The 22,971-nt window shown below is 43.1% G+C and overlaps 2 protein-coding genes across 16 annotated transcripts in view; both read right to left on the reverse strand.

The window, feature by feature from the left end:
• Positions 1-578: 578 nt before the first annotated feature.
• On the reverse strand, positions 579-4,992 carry LOC105278588 (NAD kinase 2, mitochondrial). Its single transcript, XM_011337796.3, has 6 exons — positions 4,776-4,992; positions 2,570-2,867; positions 2,098-2,421; positions 1,855-1,939; positions 1,489-1,753; positions 579-1,416 (listed from the first exon to the last, which is right to left on the reverse strand). The coding sequence occupies exons 1-6, from the start codon at positions 4,807-4,809 to the stop codon at positions 1,190-1,192; spliced, it is 1,233 nt and encodes a 410-aa protein (XP_011336098.1). The 5' UTR covers positions 4,810-4,992; the 3' UTR covers positions 579-1,189.
• Positions 4,993-5,847: 855 nt separating this feature from the next.
• The window catches only part of LOC105278586 (bromodomain adjacent to zinc finger domain protein 2B), a 190,440-nt gene continuing 173,316 nt past the window's right edge, over positions 5,848-22,971 (reverse strand). For 6 of the 15 annotated variants that reach the window (XM_026973355.1, XM_026973356.1, XM_026973360.1 and 3 more), the window contains 16 exons: positions 20,586-20,651; positions 20,400-20,444; positions 18,974-19,027; positions 17,438-17,636; positions 17,187-17,306; positions 16,537-17,110; positions 15,339-15,558; positions 14,496-15,249; positions 14,155-14,436; positions 13,509-14,007; positions 12,891-13,236; positions 11,737-11,858; positions 11,517-11,658; positions 11,291-11,421; positions 10,158-10,442; positions 5,848-9,921 (listed from right to left, as the gene is read on the reverse strand). In XM_026973355.1, coding sequence (XP_026829156.1) covers positions 9,741-9,921; positions 10,158-10,442; positions 11,291-11,421; positions 11,517-11,658; positions 11,737-11,858; positions 12,891-13,236; positions 13,509-14,007; positions 14,155-14,436; positions 14,496-15,249; positions 15,339-15,558; positions 16,537-17,110; positions 17,187-17,306; positions 17,438-17,636; positions 18,974-19,027; positions 20,400-20,444; positions 20,586-20,651 — 4,020 coding nt within the window. In that variant the 3' untranslated portion in view covers positions 5,848-9,740. The remainder of the gene's footprint in view (positions 9,922-10,157; positions 10,443-11,290; positions 11,422-11,516; positions 11,659-11,736; positions 11,859-12,890; positions 13,237-13,508; positions 14,008-14,154; positions 14,437-14,495; positions 15,250-15,338; positions 15,559-16,536; positions 17,111-17,186; positions 17,307-17,437; positions 17,637-18,973; positions 19,028-20,399; positions 20,445-20,585; positions 20,652-22,971) is intronic. The other 9 variants (XM_026973367.1, XM_026973366.1, XM_026973357.1 and 6 more) reach the window with 5 other exon arrangements.

A 22,971-nucleotide genomic window follows, 5' to 3' on the forward strand; every position in this document is an offset into this window, starting at 1 on the left:
CTCTCGTGTCGTTAAACGCCGATTGGAATCGATCAGTGCCTTTATTTTGTCATCATCAATTTCGATTGGCCTTCCTGAGCGTGGTGCATCTTTCACATTAAAATCTCCAGATCGAAATTTAATAAACCAATTTTGACACTGCCGCAGTTTTAAAGCATCTTCGCCATATACATGACGTAACTTTTTATGAGCTTGCACAGCGTTTTTCCCTTTTCGGAAGTAATAAAACAAAATATGAGGAAAATGTTCTTTTTGATTTTCCATTTTGAAATCGACGGCAAACAAACAATTGTTAACGAAATCGTGTACTTTCTTTTTGTAAAACAAGCTTGAACTGTGAGTTATTAACCTACATAATGAATTTGCGGTTTAGAATGAAGTTAGTTACATTTCAAGACATGTATGTCCATCTATTGGAAAAAAACGCAATTACTTTTTGGCCAACCCAATATTATTAATAAAGTAAATAGTATAAATAAAAAATTCTAAAAGTAAACATTTTTTGATACATCTTACGTTTGCATAATGGAAATACGTAAACAATATAAACACACAGAATTGAAGATACAGAGGAAAGATTGAAACTTAAAAAATAGTGATTTTATTTAATTGGAGCGAAGAGTAATACATCGATATATATATATAAAACTTTTTTATCTATTCGTGTATTAAAATCAGCTGTAAAAATTGCTAGAAAACAGTAACAGCCTAATTTTATTTATATTAATAGGAATGGCACTATCACTGACGAAAGCACAATTTGCGAAATTAAAACTACAACAGCAGTTCGGACATACTTTTAAACGATACTTTGGTATTCGATATTTGGTAAGACGTAAGTTTTTTTTTCTATTTAAATCAAATAATTTGCGGCATCTTCCAGACATTCCGAACAATTGATAGCCTAAAGCAACAAAAATAATAATTACATCAGATTGTTTGTATTATTCCTGTATGTGTGCATGTAAACTGTCCGCACTTGAACGTTACCAAATGCATTCCTTTTAAATCCAAGTTCCTTCGCGTTTAGAAATTGCTGTCTTTTAGAGAAAAACAAAACGTGGAAATATATCACAAACTTAGTAAATTTTTTTTAACAAGATAAATCAATATCTTAATATTATGACGTAAGGCTACTTTGCACTGTTCTATTCTTGTTCCAGAAAGTTCAAGAAAGCCATCAGCCAGTTCAATCCGGTAGATTGATAGTCCGCAGGGAGTCCTCGGGGAAGGTTTCGATTTTCGCGGTGGTGCCGAAGTTAAACGGCACCGCTATTCCGCCGTCGAGGACCAAGCCGGCGTCGAAGCACTGCGACTTCACGAGGACTTTCTTGCAGAAGCCACGCGGCGGCACTAGGGCGGGCACCGCGTCGGTCGTTATTATGTCTCTTATGGAATAGCACAATTTGGAATCCTCTGTAAAGAGAGACACGTTCACCGTGAGCGATTTTTATCTGCGACACATCCTTCCGTTTCTCACGCACGTACCGGCGTTGTACTGCAAGCTGTTGTTGAACGTCGAGCAGATCCTCTCGATCTCGCCGTTGGCGACCTGCTGCTTGCCGTCCACCAGACGCAATATCTCCCGCACAGTTTGCTGGCTCAGGCTGTGTATGGATTTGTACCACGACGTTGACCCGGTCCCGGTGCTCACGCACAGACCGGAGCTCTTCACCCTGCGGTACCTTTCCTCCTCATCCAGCTTCATGAGCAAGGAGCTCGTGCGTGCCGACAGCGTCTCGCCCATGAAAACCTAGCGACGAGAACCAACTGGGGACTGAGATTACGCGTAAAAGGACAGGTCGCGTTGTTCGACGTCCGCTGTGCGCCCGTGTACCGAGGGGCATTACTCACCTCGTTGAGCGCCAGCCACGGCAGCCGTCTCTCCGTCGGCAGCTTGGTAGGCTTGTGACTCTCAAATTCCAAGTTCACGTAAAACCTGTAAGTGTACAAATACATGCTGACTGAGATCACGCCGAGGCGAGAAGCGGCGAAGGTAAGTTCCGGAAATAATATTCGGAGCAATAAAATTTCAGAGTAAATAGAAGCTAGCAAGTTCGCGGAATATGACTCGGTTGCGACGTTAACGCGACGTGCCTCTCACTACCAGCGACTCGTCCCTTCTCATGCATGTGAAAAGCAGCCTCCCATATTCCCTCGCCCTTCAATGTCGTGCGAATCCTCCTTCGCATGAGCACGTTGTAGTGTCCCGCCTTCAGCTTCTCAAAAATCTCCGGTATGCTCCTCGTGTATTTCTCCGACAGGAGGAGATAGCCCTCCGATTTCTCGGGATACGAGTTGATGCCCATTATGGGCTTCTTGTCGTCGAATATCAAATTCGAAGCCAGGAGGAACGTCCCGTCACCGCCGATCGGCAGGATCAAATCCGCCCACGTAAAGTGCGACTGATCCAAGGTCGTTCTGAAATCAAACGATACGTGTCTCTTGCGATAAGTACAAGTATGATTCTCTCTTCAATGTTGCTATAAATTATAGAAAATATTATCGTACAGGTGGGAAACGTCATGCAATGCAATATGAGACTCTCGCGAAAGTTACCTGAGCCTACCTGTTTATTATTCTATATTGCACATTCATTTTCCGTAACACCTGAGTTACTTGCTCTTCCACAGCTTTGGTTGCCAAGTGGCTGGCGAGCATAATCTCATAGTCGGAGCCCCTTTCTATCAGTTTCGCTCTCAGCTGGGCTTCGTTGAGCTCGGGTTCCCGTAATCTTTCAAAATGGTACCGCGATAATTTCGCCACGACGAGTACCCGTTGCGGCACGAAACTTGATTCATTTCGGACGAAAGTGCGCAAATCTTTGCGTGCATGCGTGGAATGAGACTGTAAAAGCTGCAGCGTTCCTGCAAAAAAGAAAACAAAATCGTAAGCGGGTGTCGTTAAATTAGACTAGTTTATAAAAGCATATTTTTTTTATTATTTGGAATCAGGCAAGGTGTCTCTTATAGATTTTTGGATGCTGAAAACGATATCGCAAGCCAATTTTCCACCAGCATGTCGGGTTGCCGAAGTAATTGAGGTTTATAAAAACAATGGCTTTTTGGCGATATTTAAAATTTTTTTGTAAAAAGGTATTAACCTTGTTTACAAAAAAAATTTCAAATCACAAAAAAGCCATTTTTTACACATTAAATTGTCAGTTATTTTGCAAACCTGACGTGCTGGTGAAAATTGGCTTGCGGTATCGTTTTCAGCATCCAAAAATCTATACGAAACACCTTGTCTGGTTTAAAATGATTTTTGGCTGTAAACTAGCGTTATTATATTTGCTTTCAATCGCATGCACGTAATTGAGGAAATATTCGGAGATGCGTGGACTTTGAACCCTAGTCTCTCGTAATACTGACAATGAATCATAGGAATCGAACAAAGCATTCGAAGGGTATAATCGAACTATTCGAGCATTTCAATCAAATAAAGTGATTAAACTTTGTACCCGAAATTGTTTCATTGTTCTATTTTGTTCAAGTTTGTTGTTTGCTCTTTTAAATAGATTCCAGACAAGATTTCCGGCATTCAGAAATTCATTTCATTTCCAAATTCGTAAATTCTTAAAACAATCTGTATAATTTAGCACTCAAGCTTGAGGAATTTTCCGAAATTTCTCTCAAATTACTCAAATTCTGTTGGAAAATTCCAAACATTAAACTTAATGATAAACATTAGCACTATTATTATTATTATCATAATTCGGTATTTTGATAGTGAAATATTCCCATTAGCATAAAACTTTCCACGTTTTACCGTTATTGATTTAACAATTCTTCCTGAGAAGATAAAAATGGAACATTAATGTTACTTATAAAATTTAAATAAACATTTCACGTACATGCAGCATATCTTAAATCAACATGAACGAACCTAATTACACTAATCTCGTATTGTTTTATATTGATATAATTAATTCAATTAATTAAATAATTAAATAATCGTTGAGTATTAATTAGTATTAATCTGTTAAAACTGATTAATTCCGTTTTAATTTTTCGAGCAACAGAATGTTAATTGCGTGAAATCGTGCAGAAGCTGTGTAATGAATAAATATATCTCAACGTTTACGCAACGTTTTCATATCTAAATAAAACACATGTAGAATATGCAGTGTCCAAGATGAAACGTTTTATCAACTGCTTTACCCTTGACACAATATCTCTGTGATGGAAAAGTTATCGCTTAATCCCGGGACGATTATAAGCGATTACAGTCGGCGGCTTATCAATCGACCGCTAAAACGTCATTAGGAGAGCGTCGTGCACGTCATAGAGCAAATATTTAAATACGTAAATTAAGTTAGCGAGATAGCATCAAGCCCCACTTCCTGTTTACAGTAATGCCTTCAAGGTTTCTCTCGAAGGTTATGTTAACATTACGCGTTACCATGAGTGTGCAAATTGCCGTTGCTTGTTGTGCATCACAACGCGATATCCATCTCGTAGCTCCCATTTTTTTCGGTGTTTAGAACGAGACGGATCGGGCGCGTGCTCGGGCTCCGGTGCGAGCGAGAGGGAAGGAAGAAGGTGCGGAAAGCGCAAGAGGCTATCTCGCGAGGCGCGTGAAGCAACGTCCACTTTCGCTTCTCTTCTACAGCCGTTGCAACTGACTCGCGCGCGCGCGAGTTTCGCAATCGCGCGTAACTGCAAGCCGCGCGAAGCGTAAAGCGGCGACAGCAGCACGAGATAGCAGGGATTTCAGGAAACTGGGGCAACTGCTGATAAACAATCGCTCGCGCATCAAATTGTCGTCGTACTTACTGGCAGTCCTAGAGAGATAGCTGTAAACCGTCATCGCATGATGGTAGACGGAGATTCCTGCGCGTGAAAATCCCACCGAAGCATTAAATCGACGAGCACGTTCGATCGGGTCTCCGTTCGCCGGTGAAGGTGTACCGTAACTGTACCGAATCGCACGTGCACACCTGCTCTCTAGTGTAGCTTCACTGTCACTGGACGGAGACGGAGACGCATGCAGGCGTCTATCTTCGTTGCCACCACGCGCCGCGGGCTCTGAAGTTAGGCTCGCGTCGCTGACTCGCCGCGCACGCGCGTTGGCAGCGAGTTCGAATCTTTTGCGCACTCCGAGTGACAAAAGTTAATTTTTATTATGAGAGTTAATTTGTACCTTCTCGAATTTCTGTATTTACTGTGAGTTTGTTGAGTGAGTATAAAATATAAAGTAGTTAAAAGTAAAATAAAGACACTAATTTTAGTGATGTTTCTCGAGAAAAATTAATTTTACTTTTAACAAGTTTCATTTAGATTAGAGAGCAAAGTTATTAATTGCGCAAATTAATTCAGTGCTTTTCTGAAGAAATTCAGGCTTTATATATTATAGTGAATCTTACGAAAAAGTAAACATAAACATGTCAATCTTCGAAATATTCGCTATTAGTTTCTAATACTTTTCTCTATCTATCGGACAGCTGATGAATTCCTTGGAAAAAGAGAATAAAATCAATTTCTAAAAAACACACCGAATTAATTTGCGCATATAATGCGTAATAATTAGTTACTTTTATGATTAAGCTCTTCTAGCGCAGAAAATTAGAAATAAGTTATTAAAAAAATTAAATTTTTTTATGCGTAATTTCATGATTAAGCTCATCTAGCGCAGAAAATTATTTAAAAAATTAAAATGTTTTTGTTAGGATCAATTTATGTTATCGAAATGATCAAAAAGTATGCCTGCAAAATATGTGAAAGCATTTCAGTGCTCGTTAACTTAAAAGAACGTTTCGGAATTATGCTACGCAGTTAGACTTGGAAAGTTTTTAATTGTTCGTCAAGAATTATTTATTATAGTTGCCGAAAGAAAAAAATCTCACTATACAGATACACGCTTCGCTTACACTTTATTAATTCATTTGCAATACATTAATTAAGTCTGTTTAAATAGCGTCGAGGCTACCTAACGTATGCCTTCGTATATACTATAGACAAACAATCATCTAACTTAAACATCTCTCTCTCTCTCTCTCTCACTCTTCTTCCCATTCGCGCGCACGCATTCTCATGTCTTTCTCTCTGCTGCTTTCATTCTCGTTTCGCTCGCTTTCTCTCGCGCTCTCTCTCTCCTTCCATGCACTTCCTTCGTTTTTCTTTATCCATTCCATTAATCGATATCAGTTATTATTACTATTACCATTGTCTCTCATTATTATCATATACTATATATATTGTATATATACATATAGTATACATATACATACATACATATATATATATATATATATATATGTACTACACGTATACTATGTGCATATATATCGGTAAGATCGACGTTTAAAAACTAAAATTCGTATAAAAAGCGTCGTTATTCGTACTAACAATGTAACACTGTACTATTTAAATAATAATTGAATTTTAAAAAATTATTTGTTTCTGTTGTTGTATCGGTTTGTCGTTTGAATGTATATGGGGATGTCTAAACGCATCGGCTACTGTATGACGGTGCGAGGCGCGGTGCTTTAAAGGGCACGGCGTGTCTCTTTTCTCTCTAAAAAGAACAATCGGTAAGATCGACAAAATGCCCCACAATCTGCGCTTATTTTACATCGATATATATGCATATATATTGTATATAAATATCGATATATGCATGAAACGAAAATCGGCTGTCATGTTGTGTCTCCCCGTTACGGGAGCTAACAATTCCCATTCATATACGACGAAATTACACAGGACAAACTTTATGTCATGTTTAAATTAATGGAAATTGAAAGAAAAATATGAAAATGGAATCGCTCTTCCGCCACTTCCGTGTACTGATAATTCGCTGAATGCCCACACTGATGGCCCACAAAATTTAATGCGACATAATGTCAATAGTTCTAGCTTGTAACTTGCACAACATACACGTATTAATTACTAAATTAAATTAACGAATTCCTAAAATTCGAGAGAGATTATCTCTCGCACAAGCATCCTTCGTTTTTCACGGGATGCATGGAGATGAAAAATTGTTCTCAATATCGAGAAGAAGTTTCTCATACGATGCTATTTGACGCATTTTGTTATGACAGCGTGGAAAAAAAAATGTAAACGGTCAACAACGCGCGCGCGCGCAGTCTCGTCAGCGATCTTACCGGTTGTCCGTCCCTAAATTACGCTGCACTTCAGTCGCGCATCCTGAACGATATTAATTACTTTTTACTTCGTAGTCACTCGCCCGCGCTGGCATTTATACTCTAGCTAATACTTTTACACGCTACGAATGTTTTTTTTTTCTCTTTTATCTCTTTAAACCGTAATCATATATTTAGCACATCACACTACGACTGAACTCCCTCTTCCCCAGTTTACTCTATCTCTATCTCTCTCCCTCTTTCGCTCGCTCTCTTTCTCCCTTGCGTTATTACCAACTAATTGCTATTACGAGCAGTAATGTACATCAATTACATACAAAACAAGATACAGCGTTGACACTCTCGTTACATCGTCGTTACACCGTCTCGCGTAAAACGGTCGCATGAGAGGGGGGAGGGCAGGGGGGGCGGGCGGGGGATGGTACCACGGCTGATTACAGTTGAAAAACTCGCTACCATCCGACATCGATCGTTCGCAGCGCAACATACTATAATCTCTTGCTCGCGTACGTTCTGCGACGACTGCGTCGTCGAGAAGCTACGACGACGCGTCTGATTCGAGAGATCTCCAGACGACCGACGCCGATCAGGAGTGCCGATCGTCGCTCTCGGGGAGTTCCGCGCCAGCGGGAGGGAATGAATCGGTTTCCGTCGTCGCAACCTGGCGCGGTCGAACTCGCGATATAGATCCTTACATCGTAATAATACTACGCGCCGTGGCAAACAAAAACGTAGCGTGTTCCTCGAGGACGATTCGAACAACTGAAAACACGCAATCGCGCTCGTTACTTTCCGAACAATTCATTTTCCCCGGAGAGCGCTCGCCGCGCGCTCTCCAACGACGGTCCGATCTCTTAAACGGCGTTACTCGGACGCACCAAACAATCAGACGGCAATACTGCCGGCAACGCCGTCCCTCAGGGTCGAACTTTTGCAAGTACGTGTATCGATGCGGAACCTTTGCGACGCTCGACTTGCAACGCAAAATGGGAATGGCCGGGCGCGCTTGTCCGTGGCGAATCGATGAACGATCTGCATCCTTACATCTTAAGTATTTCGACCTGCAGATTTTAACGCGATGCGGCGACTCTCGTGAGCTCTAACGGCAGTGAATAATTTTGGATTTATTTGTAACGCACATCGCTCAGAACGATATAATATTCTTGTTGCGTCGCGTTGCGCAAAATCGAGCGGACGAGAAAACGACTGCGGAGGGTCTTCTTCGCACTTTTATCCACGACAACGTGCAACGTGCAGAGCGCACGCAAGAGGTCCGGCACGCTACGTTACGTTAAAAGTAGTAATTTTCCTCGCTTTTAGAAAAGTTTACAACAGACAATTCTCCGTCAATTAATTTCGCCAGATTCAACGTAACAATTACAACAGAGACACACATTGTCATCCGATATACTCTATCGCTGTGTTTGTACTGATACAGAATATACTCTTCCTCCTCTCTCTCTCTCTCTCTCGTCTAGCCTTGTCCTGCCTATTTCGTGCGTCCTTTTTTTCGTATACTCACGAGTCAACAAATTTCGATATGAAAGATAAAGTGACCGAGAGACCAAAGTGGTCTCTGCGAAACGGTGTGTTGGGATCTTCTCCTCGGTTAAAATGTCTCAGCTTCGTCGATCGCTTCGCCTCTGTCTCTACTCTACTTCTCTACGGCGAATAATACCCTTATCGTGCTCATCCGTGGGCAAAGATGCATATGTGAGTGTATGTCGTGTGACGTGTACAATATATATGTATATACATATATTCTGTATACATATACATTATATATTCTCATTATCCATATTTATATTTATTTATATAACTCTTCTCTCTGTTTTTTTTTTCACATTTATTACTTTGCAAAATATTTCTTTCGCCGACGCCGACGCGCCGGCATTAAGCCTGTATGATACAATCGCAAATTACACTTTTTTTTTACTCGCTTAGGCAAACAGTTCGCGTGTTTATCGATAAGTACAATGACCATACGCAGCACTGCCCCGTCCCGATCGGCGGGGATGCGAAACAGTGCGCGCGTGCTCCTTATATCCCGGATTTAATCACGATGTCGATGCCGAGAAGCGTCCCGTTACCGCGGACCGGAGTCATCCCCGGAGGGTGATGAAGAGGCTTCTCGCACCTTTTACCGAGAGCTTCGTCTTTACCGGAATTCGAATTCGTCCGACCGGTTCAGAGGAACGTTTCCCTCGGCACTAATACTTTTACAGTGAGTGAGTTTCACGAGACCCGCGCCGTGGGTGCTAACGGAGGGGGTGGGGGGAGAACAAAAGTACGAGACACTCGTGTCGCAGCACCCAAGTATACCCGGAGCATCTTGTGAAACGGTGAGGGGGGGAGAGACGCACCCGCGCATTACGATTACGGCTGAGGATGAGTGATACGATAGGCGAGCGTACCCGTGGTGGTATCGTGGCGATTATTATTACAATGGAAAGTCCGACCGGCCGCTAGAACGAGGCCGACTGTATTATCATGATGCTCGGAAGCGAGTGGAGGTGTGCGGTGGATCAGTCCCTTTCGACGACTGTCGGTTTACGACGTGGCGGTTGACGTGGCGCGTATCCTAGTAGTAGAAGTGGGCAAAGCTGTTGCAGGTGTTGCGCGAACGTACCGAGCCTCAGCTATGCGTTTGCGGATGCGGGGGCGGCGCGGCGCCGGTGATCTCGGTCCAGCGCATTTCGAAGAAACTGCGCATCCCGTGGCCGGCCTTGCCCACGGGACTGTCGTCCTCGTTGAATGTCTCGCAGTTGTTGAATATCTGCCTGACATCGGCGCAAAACTCATCGCGAGACTTGTACCTGCATCGAGAAGCACTCGTTGTGAAAAACTTCAGCCTTCCATTGTCGACCGAGGAGTTGAGACGATCGGTTAAGATTGTTTTTTTTTTGCGATATCAGTCTGTGTGTGTTAGGTCTACTGGGTCTGTCTTAAAGACCAGGAGATTGTTTTTTTTTTTTTTTTTTTTTGAGAGGAAAGGCAGTTAAAGATAGTACGTTCACTTAACTAATCGCTGGCGCGTGTTGGGCAAACTTACGCGGAGTCCTGCAACTTCTTCTTAATTGTACTGAAATCCATGGGGGATTTTATGATTTTCTTGTAGGTCGGGAACTGTTTGGTGTTCACCGGCAGGAGGAACGGCCAGGCCTCGTCCTGCTGCTCCAACTGTTCGAGGAGTATCTTACAAGGCGCCAGCTCTCGTTGTTGCTTCTTTGTGAGCGTCCGATTGTTACCCTCCTTCCGTGGCGAGGCAGTAGGAGTTGCCGGTTCCGACGAACTGACGTCCTCTACGTGCGTGTTCGATGCCGTTGACGGCGTTGGACTGCGGCGCAAAACAACAGAGAAATTATTTGCACGATTAGCTTCCGTTCTGCAGGAGGTTCCCGTCATAAAAGCCTCTGGATGAATGCGCAAGGACGAATTGCATTAGATTTCAATCGTGTGTCCGGCTGAGACGGGTACGTTGCTCTCGATGGAACGTTTGCGTTCTCTCCGATTCTCTGTCTCTCGTTCGCTCTCTATTACATTTTCCGTTACTCGTTTTTTTCGGCCTCTTTCGCTCTCTCTTTTTTTTATTTTATTTTATCCGACTCGTCATATACGATCTGAAGGCGGCTCTACCGACCGTTACGACGAATTTTTCTGAGAAAATACCCATCCCACAGTCGGCGATTCGCAAGTAAGTACACTAGGCAACAACGCTGCACGATTGTACAGGGTGTCCCGACGGAGAAACCTGCGACGAGACAAATCACAGAGAGAACCACCGCTCGGAAGTGGAAAAAAAAGCTAACAACGCCGGACGCATGTACGTGTTACCAAAGGAAACGAGCGAGATTCGATTCAGATTCTCGTGAAACACCCTGCATGAAACGGAAAGACAAGAACTCTCGGCGGTAACGCGACACTCGCCGAGGACTGAGTCAGTAATCGCATGAGTACAATATGTATGCAGATAGTTCGTTTGGTTTGAAATTGCTTTATTCAATCGGGAATAATACTTGTTCGCCATTTGCGCCATTTCGTTGGATATTATCAACCATGAGTCTCGTCATAATCTACCATTATCGTATTACTATCAATCATAATAATCTCGTTATAATCTGTTTCTAATGTACGTCGCTCTAAGCCAGGGACTTGACAATGTTTGTTTGTTTTTAACGTAATCACCTAGCTGGCGGATGATCAGAACTTTCACTTTCTCTGGTGCCTCCCCCTTTGGTATGACTCCTTCGACTACTATTTCTCTTCTTTGGTTGTTTACTGTGGCAATTCGAGCAATACCATTTTCCTCGCGGCATCTGCAAACGAAGCGTGCACGATAAGATTTACGATTAGGCACACCTGACTTTCTCGAGTACCGTGACAATGCGAGATACCATACTTCGTTACTTACTTTTGGCATGACGGGATTATGGCAGTCGGTGTGATAAGCCCTGGGACATAATTCGCACAGCACCAGGTTTTTACCCGCCCGCTTCCCGCACACTAAACAATTGCGTTCACCCGTTGCCTTGTTCATACACTCGTGACAGTACCTGAAACGATAACGGGTATTGTGAACTCTCTTGCTCGGTACACATGACAATTCTACGAATGTGAGAACCGCTACTCACCAGTCGCCTTCAGGAATGTTTTCCATTTTTGGACGGAAACAGTAAGTATGGTAGCCACGGTCACAGCCATCACAGAGCAGTAGCTTATCTTCGTTGTCCCCGCTATGACAAAACTGGCAATTCTGCAACCAAAAGGAACTCCTAATTTAACAAGAACAGAGGGCTCCTCGAATTTGACTAAAATAGCATGAAGATTTCAGCACTGTTTGTTAATCAAGCAACTCGTAATTAAAAGCAACAATGAATATCTATAATTTGTATATCCAATTATAACGAAATGCAAGACAACGAATTCGGAATGTCGCGTGAAAACAATCATGAAAGCTCAATTAAATAAAATTTAACACACAACGTAATGAATGCAACGTATTGATAAATTCCGACTATAATGTACTGTTGCAAAACAAAAATATGATTTATGCAATAACAAAGAATTTAACTCGAGTCGTGCGATATGAACGTGAGCCACAGCAAACGTATGACAATTACAAAAATAGCAATGGGATTTTCTGGAATGCATCGGGATGTGAAAAAATGGAATTAAAGCGATGCAAACAGAAAAAGTTCAAAAAAAGGCACTGAATAATGAGAAGAAAAATGAGTAAACAATAAGCGGCAGTTTTGCATGCAACCGTTACGTTAGACTCTGACCACCATCGAATGTACATTTTGACGCTTATTTTGCGATTTGTTTCGTTACGCGACTCGTGTAGAGATGCACATACATTTATTTGCTCCGATATCCAATAATTTCTGAACGGGGCTCGCGTCAAGAGACGCGCGCGTCTCTCTTTATAATCACGATTTAATCAATTGCGTTCAGAAATAGGTAGAAACCGAAATAAGCGTGTCGCACGAACAGAGCGAGATGGAACGGATGTATGCAAATTTCATCATCATTGCCATATCCTTCGCACACGTGACAATATAACACCAGAATTTTCGTACTCGGCACTCGTACTGTGTGTAAGAAATACTGTCGCGTGAGAAGCATATCGTTTAGGCTCGGTCGTTTAGGGTCGAGTAGACACCTGTCGATATCGATTGGAAGCGACACGTGCTCTCTGTGAGCCAACAGGGGACAGGGGAGGGTGGTATCCAGGAGCGGGAGCAGCAAAGGACAATTCGGTTAGTAAGTTAGTGCGAATACCCACAGAGGTCTGAGAAGTAGTCAATAGCTGTTTGTACTGATTGGTAGCTTTGAGTGAGACGCAGCGGTTTCGTAGCTTGGCGCAGACCGAGTTTCTAGCTGTTGTTAGACTCACAGCCTTCATGATGCTCTTATCCCATGCGATGCTGGACTCCAGCATGTAGAGCGCCATGGCGAGCTGTGCGGACGTGTGCGCTCGCGCGGTCGCCTCCCGCCAGGTGTTCAGACCCCGTGGTGTTGTTTCCTCTGGCGGCGCGGGCGCCTGGCTATTCTGCTCGGAGTTGTTCGAGTTTGCGTTAGCGGCCGCCGCCTGTTCCGCCTTGAGGGCTGCCAGGTTCGGATCTCCCGTGCTACGCGAGACGAGAAATGCAATTAGCTTAGCTGTTTAGAGAATACCTCGCTGAATATATTTGAATCTCGACGAGCGAATTTATAATTGATTGCTTTAATCACGTGCTAATTATGCATCATGTAACAAAAACAAGACTTATCTCTATTTTATTCATGAGCAACTCTACATCAGCTCTTTGCACTGATTTTTCTTCTTTTATTTAATATCATAGAGATTTCGGAATATTGTTTTCGGCACGATAGGAATAACAAATTGAGGAAATCATCTTACCAAACGCCCAAGGGTGGTTTCAAGTATCTCCTTTCTATAGCTGCTTCCAAAGAAAGTAGCCTTTGCCGTGCTTGCTCGACCGCGCTAATCTTCTCCATTTCGTTCAACTTCTCAATCTCCTCGGCCTCCTCGGTTCCCGCTCGCGGCGGAAGCTTCCAGCCCTTCACCTGCATGCTAGCGTTAGCCACTTTGTCTTCAAGCGCTTCCACCTGCTCCAAGAGCTGAGCGTCTACGCGTAGCGCCACCGACTCGCTCCAATCGCTCGGATTATCTGGTTTCGGAATTGGCGTGTTCGGATCGTCCGGTTCCGCTTGAAGCTCCGTGGCAGTGACGTTGCCAGAATCGACGTTAATCCTACCGGTTACAGCCAGGAAAGACTCCATTGTTGCCCACGTCGTGCGTTTCAATTCCTTCTCGCGGACTCCGCGCGAGTGTAAATGCTCGAGGAGCTCTTGGAACGTGTCAATGTCCGTTATTCTCCACCAACCATGCCTCAGATCTGTGAAATCATGGCGATTAGAAAGTTTTCAGTAATTAAAATATTCACATACATTTTTATCTACTTAATAAATATAACTTTATTTATTTTATTAATTTATTTTATAAATATAACTGAATTAATCCGTTCATGAAGTAAATTATTCACCTTTTGGTACCGGTTTGGCCTCGCCAGGAGGTGGTAAACCGTGCACCTTCAAGTATTCCAATTGCGCCGCTTCGTCCTGAGTCAAAATCAGAGGCGCTGGACTGTCGCATCTATCGTAACTCGGACTAGCTGGCGGCGGGAACACGGGTATTCTGAGCTCCGTCGGCTCGGCTATGCCGAAGATCTGCTTAGTGCTCGGTCCCGGCATGTCGCAAGTCTCGCGCGGCAAAATGGAAAACCAATTGGGTTCGGCGTTACTGCCGTCTGAAATGATCGACATGACTAATTTTAATTAATAATATTGAGAGGTCCGTCCTTGGCAGGAATTCATAGGGACTCACTAGAAATGAAGGATCCGTTGAGCTCTTTCCCGTTGTGCAGATTGTTGATGTGATTGAACTTGTCGCCGTTCGGGATCGTTTCGACGATCTTGTCCTCCATCGTCTTCACCAGAGGTTTCGGCGTATCCTCGTCTATCTCCTCGTTCTTCATGTCCTCGGGCTTAATGTCAACGTCCATCACCTCGGTCTCCTGCTTTATCTCCTCAGAAGTGACGTTCGTCTTCGCATCCGTCATCGTGCTGTCGACGTCGTTGTTCCTCTTCTCCTCCTTCACGATCTCGGAGTTGTCCGAGCCGCAGTTCTGCACGTGCTCCTTCTTGCAATTGATCTCCTCTACCTCGGACTTCACCCTATCCCCATGAGACTTCATGTCTTCGTCCTGCTCGCTCGAATTGTGCTTCTTCTCATCCCTCACCTCGTTCGGCGCCTCGTTCTCACGGTTCTCATGGTTGCTCTTGCTCTCGCCGTCTTGCTTCACGTCGGACTTCTCCTCCACTGGCATGTTTTTGTACTTTTCGTCTAGCTCGGCCTGTAGCTCGAGTACCTCCGGTTCGGCGCTCTCCATGGCTTCTACGAAGATGCCGCCGGAGCAGGCTAGCTCCCAATACCTCCTCCAATTCCTGTCCTGGCCGAAGATGTGCGCTCGCAATTGCTTCGAGGAGCTGTTCAGCTTTTGCAGTTGCTCCTCCGATTGTTTCAACAGCTTGTCCAACTTCTTGCCCAATTCCTCACCAGACAAATTTTTATCTTCCTCCTAAATAGATTTCAATCATGTTCATCAGTGACATCAAATAAGGTACTCCCAACTTTGCTCGAGTATAACATTCTGATGGCAAGACATACCTCTTCTGGTTGAGTGCCTTCGCTCTCGTTCTCGGACATGTCTTCTATTTCGTCCTCGTGATGAATCTCGTCCGGCGTGGGTGTCGTGCCTACGGCGGTGGACGTGGTGTTGCTTTCCTCCTCGCCCTCCTTCTTTTCGATAGTGATTGTGTCACCGATCTTGTTCACGATGACGCCCACAGCTTCCATCCGGACCTTTCGACCATGCAGTTGTCGGAGCCTGTGTGCAGAAAAGAAAATTAGGCAATAGATCTTTTAAAAAATATCACGGTCGTAACGCAAGTTTATTATTTCCATTGAATTGATTTGCTGAATTGCTATTTCCTGCACCCACAGAAAAGATTTCTGGACTTAATGCTATTACTCTTTAATCTATCATAAAATAACATCGCTATAGCGACAATCATATTTATTATTGAAAAGAAGCATATTTTAATCTTGAATAGAAAACTCTAAAATCTAGATTTAAATAATCTTGGTGCTATCTCATTCATTTTCTCAGAAGGATTTACATACAAATTTCTAGCAAGTTCAAAATATTCTTGATTTAACAATATTGTCAGATCTAAAAGACATCTTATTCTATTCTTCTAAGAGAATTTGTAGAATCTGCACAAAACGGCCAATATTTATGTGTTGCAATCGGGAAAGTGTTTCTGTGTTTCTGTTATTTACAATGAATAAGTGCAATACTCTACAAGAAATATTAAAAGATATGGAAATGTCTTATCTCGAATCTTATTTCTCAAGTAAGTATATTGTATATACTTACTTACATTTCCATATCTTTTAATATTTCTTGCATTGTAAATAACAGAAACACTTTCCCGATTTTCGATTGCAACACATAAATATTGGCCGTTTTATCCGAATAAAGGACGCGGAAGCGCCGAGTCGACGAGCGACTGTGAGAAAATGATGCGTCGACATGGACAAAGCCTACTATAAAGTGGCGCTAATATCAAATTATTCTACATACAAGAATATATAAGCATAAATTTGTACATGTTACTCTTGTCTCAAGACAGTAAGACAATGTTATTTAATTCGAGAGAGAAGAATAGAAATTACTGATTTTAATTAAAAATTGTTTTATTTTCATATTTTTTATACTTGTAATACGATTAAATTAGTCAAGAATATTTTTCGTCTTGTTATCAGAAATCCTTTCTGAGGGTGTGATATCGCGCAAACTTACTTCCTGATCTTGGTGTCCAACACGAATCTCTCCTTCCTCAGTTGAGCCACTGTCTCGAGGCTACCCTCTATCTGTCTGATCACAGCCTTGTTTTGCAGCAGCTCGTTGCAGAGGAAAGCGAGCATCTGCGCTTTGTGCGTTGGATTCAACGCCAGGAAAGGCTTATCTCGCAATCTTTCCGACATCTTCCACGTTTCGTTGTTATGCAGATGCTCGTAGAACTGGGCGTTCTTCCCCGAGCAGGTCGACGCGTAATCGCCGCCGTTCTGATGGTGATCGGCAAACTTTTTGTCGCGCTCACGCTCGAGACACACGCCCGTGAGCGCCTTCACCTCACCGGTCGCGTTCGCGTACAGATAGATTCGCAGAACCTCGCTGATATTTGCATGAGTGATGTCGGCCTGACGTAGACTTTGACCCAGGCCTGTAGTGTGCCTAGCCGGTTGCGGAATACCTGGATCCTCAATGGCGCACACCAACAAGTGCGTCATCACCGACAACATCTCCTCCTCCGCCTCCTCGTCGTTGAGAAGAGCGAGCTGAAGACTCTTGAGGCTTGGTAGCGATTCCATGTCTAAAAAAAAGAAATAATGATGATCGATCGCGTACAAAATGATGAATCATCTTTAGTTTGACAGATATGCCCTCACCGAATCCTAGAGTCTCCCCGAAATTGTGCAGAAATTCGAAGACCATGACGATATCCGCGAACGCTTGCCCGGAGAGCTTGAGTCCACGTATTCTCTTGAGTTCTGGCAGTGGTCGGTGATCTGAAAAATCAAACTCTCGTTAGTCGGGAACGCGCGAACGAGGTACTTGTTTGGGGGCTTGACCCTTCAGTTCACGACGTGACGTAACAGTCCTTATTGCCCCGATATCGATCGTTCTTTTGTTCCCGCACCTGTCAGCTCCATGTCCTCTACGGGCTTGCGAATTTGTTCGATCAGCTCCATCTCGACTCTTCTCTGCTCCGCCCGCTTTTCTTTCGTTGCGATTCTCTCGGCCCTGGCTTCCAGGCGTTTCTTCTCTTTCTCCTCCATTTTTCGACGGTTCTCTAATGCTCGCACCAGGGTCATGTGGTGTCTCCTTCTCTCCCGCTCCTATGATCATCACGTTCACCGTTACGGTAAGACGCAGGCGAGACCAACCGGCGCGCTCATGCAGATAATGCGCCAAATTAAAAATCGCGAAGAGGACGAGCGTAATGTGCAATCGGGTCGCATCGATGCTGTCCAGAACTCTTTGGTTCTTTTATGGAGCATGAAGTAGTTGGAGCCATACAATCAATTACGTAAATGAAAAAAAAGTATTCCTGAATGTCTGGCTCTTGAACATAAGCGCGCAGGATCAATGCACCCGATTGTACTTGGGCCTTCCGTCATGTATTGCCAAAAAAGCGCAATGTATGTGGAGTGAAAAATCACAAGAAGCTATTATTACGTTTCCAGACTATTACTGTGCGCGCGTGTGAACTCGAGGAATATTTATGAGCTTGCTTAAACAAATCACACTTTTAAAAATTATCAAATTCCTTGCAAGCGCACATCTTCCTTGCCCGCATCGTTTCTTAGCATCACTTACTCTTAATCGGAGGAACCGTTTAGAGGAACCAACGGTTCGTCATTCGGCAGTTACGCGAAAACAGATTAATTTCGACAGCTCTTTCATGATTTTCCATTCTCGGCGTTTCGTCGCACGCCACGGGCAACGTGGTGCAAACTCTACAACCGTCTTCCAAATACTCTATCACGCACTACACATTACGAACATTACTGTCAAACGGATGCAGTGATAGTCATGGGAGAGCAAATCGACGCGTCGTCACGAGAACCGCAATTTTTCAACTACAGTATAGTGCGAGGAAAACTCGTGCAGTTTCTAAGCAAACCAGATGTAGTGTCGCGCGCGTACTACCTCCTGATCGTCCTCCCTCGGCCAGGTCAAGCTTGACGCTCGCAGAACGTGTTTCCCGGAACAAAAAATCCCGTTCTTTGAAAGGAAGAAAACTTCGATCATGTAAAATAACGTAAAACAAGCAAAACATTTTCGCCTCCCTGTCATTGAGCTGACAATGAGATAACGTGTGTCTTTACAGGATGGAAGCTTGTGAGCTTGTGCTGATGATCGTGAAAGCTGAAGCGGACGTCGGCCCAAGGGTGAGTCGACTGATTGCGTTACAAAATGAAAATGACGATGCGTTAACGGTGCACAAATCCGAACAGCCCCGGTCACGTTGGATCTTGCGGAGTTGGAAAACTCGAGGTAACTCAAAGTAAGCCAGAATGATCTTGGATGCACGCCGTCGTTTGTGATGTAACAACGCGCAGCCGAAGGCAATCGTGCGAGTTAGTCGCGCGAGAGAGAAAGAGAGAGAGAGAACAGTTACTAGTTCGTTAATGCCGTTCGGTTAGGTGCTAGACTTGGGTATGTGACATACCAGCTCGACGGTGTAGTACATCTCGCGCTGCTTGGTGAGCTCCTGCATGAACATCTGCGGCACAAAACACATCCACAGTCCACTAGTGTTCAAAACCGCTACATTCTAGCAATCTAACAATCCTCCTCACGTGTACGCGTTCTCTACTATTTCTGTATCGACTATTTCTCTGCCACAGAGTTGAATCGTGTCGCGAGATCAGCAAGCTGATCGATCCGTTCGCGACAAGATTGCTGATTTTGTTTTAAACGGGAATGTTATGTTGGATTGACTTTCCCCGATTTTAAAATGAAGCGAACGCGCCCAGTGATAACGTGGGATGTCTCATCTTCATCTTCGTAAATTTAAATTTTTATGACGCAAATTTCATGGAATCATTTCAAATCATTTCATCGACCTCCCTCAATGGGAATTTGATGGATTGCTATGCGTAGAAACTTTTTTTCCAACGAAATGTATAATGTTAATCGTATTTGATATAGTTTCCAGCAATTACTTCTAGCATGTAATATTTCAATAAAATTGTAAACCAAGTCGCCACTTCTTGATATATCTGAAGTAGTAATAAATGTTATCTATCTATTTCAATAAAATTCTATTGAAAGTTTGAAAAAGTTGAAAAAGTTCAGAAATCTGAGGAATTAAAAAAATAAAATTGACTTTTCATCTATTTATAGATCTTAATTTTTTTTAATATAAAATGGTATACTAAGGAAATATAAATATTTCATCGCGTTCAGTATTCTATAGAAGCTGTCACTAGGGACTTCATTCATCAAATAATATATTAATACGAGGGATGAAGATTAAACATCCTGCACATGATATGAGATGAATTACACTCCCCCGAAAATGATACCATTAATCGCATTAGCAATTTGACTTTTTCATGTTGGTGAATATTGGGTAATTTAGATAATGAGTTAGAGCTATCGTTTTGATCTGATATAGATACAGTGTATTGTTAGGCATATCAAAGTGAATATTCTGCAGTACAATGGATTCATTAACAATCATCTCAATTTCCTAAATGCGAACAGGACCAAATCCATAATTTACGATAATCTGTGTCAATGGCGATCGATAACAAATCCGCAATCCAACAAGACTAAAATAATCCAGATTTCACGTAATCGTGATACTTCAAGTATCTATCTTGTGCATATCCCTCGACACACAAATAGAACTCCCCATTTCTGGTCATTCCATCTCTAAATAGGATAGAAAATCAATTCGCCCGTAGTTTGGTCTTGCGACACCGCAAAAGAGACGAGAAACGACGAATGAAGGCGATTTACACAAGTAAAACAGAGCACGTCTACATCTACGAGAGACACACTCACGCACACGCACACACGCACACGCTAGTCTACAATAACGACGATACGATCGGCGGGGAAGGATTCGTTCTAGTTCAAAGACTCACCTGCTCCTTCAGCATGACCGCTTGCTGTCTCTTCAGCTCCCGTTCCTGAGGAATTAAAGAAACTTTTAGTTCAATCTTGCACAATTGACGTCCGTTCAGGCTCGCGTTTGGTTGGTCGGGGTGGCTCGACAAGACAGAAAGAGCGAACGGGACAGGCATTAACATTAGTGACGATTGTTGAATTACCTGTTGCTTCCTTTGTTGTTCCTCCAGTCGGATCTTCTCCACCTCTTCCTGCCGTTTTTTCCGCGCCTGCGCACATGCCATACACACGTAACTTGCATCCGTAAATAAAATGTTTATCGGGAGGAGACTTAGACAATTTTGTTCTCGTTCGCAGGTTCGCTCGACATTCACGGCAAGAGACAAAGAAACAGAGAAAGAGAGAGAGAGACACGTTCCGTCGTTCCAATGAACAACGGAAGCTATCCTGTTGTACTATTGATTTTGCTCATTTAATTAGCTGACTAACTGCACCTGAAGTTCATGTCTACCTCTACCGCTTTGTTGCAGCGATGATCGAGAAAGTCGCAAGAATGAAAACGTCGAATTGTATTGCTATGAAGCATTTCAGTGCAGAAATTGTCGCGTGCAACCTTTAACGAACTGACGCTTTATTTTGTAGAATAATCTTTGTCCAGAAATATTAGACGACTTTTAAAAATTATATCTAAAGCAGCGATGCAAGATGTAAGGTACGTTATAATTTTGAAGAATCCGTCACTGCTTGACGCGTGAATTTCTCATCATTATTGAAGTGAACATTTTCCTCATGAGAAGAAAACAGAGTTGAGCAAATCAGCACGAATGACTTCTCGCGAAGCGACCGCCTCGATCTTCACTTTACCTTCCCGACTGTCTGGATGAATGGAAATTAGAGTCTCGTTGACGGGCAAGCGGACGAATATTAGTCAGTCAATGTTCGACAACAAGTTGTCCATTCGCGGAAAATGAGTTCTCTTCTACGGATTTTGATTTCGTAGTCGTGTAATCGTGATTCGAAGGCTACGTGTGGGAAGCAATATCTATGTAGCACAGATCACAGGGATTAAGCACTACTCTAAAGTTCGGGGATGTAGCCGGAAATTAACGTGGGGTGCATTCGTGTCGCCGGGACAAATTATTCATATCCGAAGCCAATCTTTCCCCAACGCAAGTTTCGCGAGATGCCGTGAGTGATCGCAGCTCGTTAATCCTCAACGATAAATATTTAAACTGAACCAGCCGGATCGATCGAGGTAACTTAAATAAGGAATCAACTTGTTTCACGAGGCGCTGCGCGCAGCATATCGCTAACATTTCAGTTGGCGAAGGGAAAGCGTAAAGTTACCGAGGCTTCGGGCTTGCAAATTGCATCCTTGCATCCTTCCCGGCTACGCTCATGCCAAAAATCGAGGTCTATATTTCCGTTTCGAGAGAATGCCCGCACGCGTAGAGCTGACTTTCATTCCTGTCGACTGTGCAATCTGATCATCGCGCTCTCGTGGACTCTTTATCATCGGATAGCGGATAGCTCACCGAAATGTCACAGCCGCGATGCAACGCGCACACGCTCAGTTTCTACATACCGGTAATTATTGCATGATTGATTGATTAGCGCAATCGATCCTTCCAAAAACCTCGTACAAAGAGAGAGAAAAGAGAGAGAGAGAGAGAGAAAGAGTAGCAAAGCATGCGATTTTTAATAAAAAACCCCACCATGAAAGCGGCGTGTACGTACGCCGAGACAGTAGCCAAGCATAACACGAAGAACTCGCTCGTGAAAGATCCAGGAATGAACTTTCGACAGCAAAGATGCGGAATTGAAATAATTAGAGTTATATAAATACGTGTGAGAGAAGAAGAAGTATATGAAAGGTAACGAGAAAGTGTCTGTAACTGTTTCATATAAACCAACACCATTATATTAAAAGATGAACAGAGATCGAAGAGAAGATGTGTGGAAGATAACGTGGTAAAGTGAAAAAACTTGAGCGGGCATGCAAGGAGCCAAGCAATACTCGCCTATGTATGCACATATTATGTGGATGGCACGTGTGATGCACCATCGCGCTTAAAGCTGACAAAATGTTAGGCCAGTGGATGTCTCGTGTCACTCATGAATACACAAAGTGTAACAATGGACAATACATAGTATAATAAAGATATATATATATAATATGTATAAATATATGTAAGATATAATATTTACGTATATATATATAAATATATATGTTTTAATAAAAATATCAAGTATAGTTATCGGATCGAATAAACACCACGTGTTTGCTCACGCGAGGTCACGTGTCGCTTTTTATTCGCAACGAGAATACGTAAAGGAAAGCTTTCTTGTATATACTCGTGTGTAGCGAATACCCGAACACTCGTGGTGGTGGACAAGTGTCCGAGAAGATATGGCATGCTGGATAATATCATGTAGCTAGCTGTTATTTTGTATAGTGACAGGAGAAGCTAGGCACAGGAGATAGCATTGCGACAGTCTCGGTTCATTATATCGTAATGTATACTTAATATATCGTGCCTACGTATATCGTCAGCTTTTTAACGTGCCTCGTGATCGCAGTGTCGATCT

This window comes from Ooceraea biroi, chromosome 10 (genome assembly GCF_003672135.1).
Source record: "Ooceraea biroi isolate clonal line C1 chromosome 10, Obir_v5.4, whole genome shotgun sequence".
Lineage (NCBI taxonomy): Eukaryota > Metazoa > Arthropoda > Insecta > Hymenoptera > Formicidae > Ooceraea > Ooceraea biroi.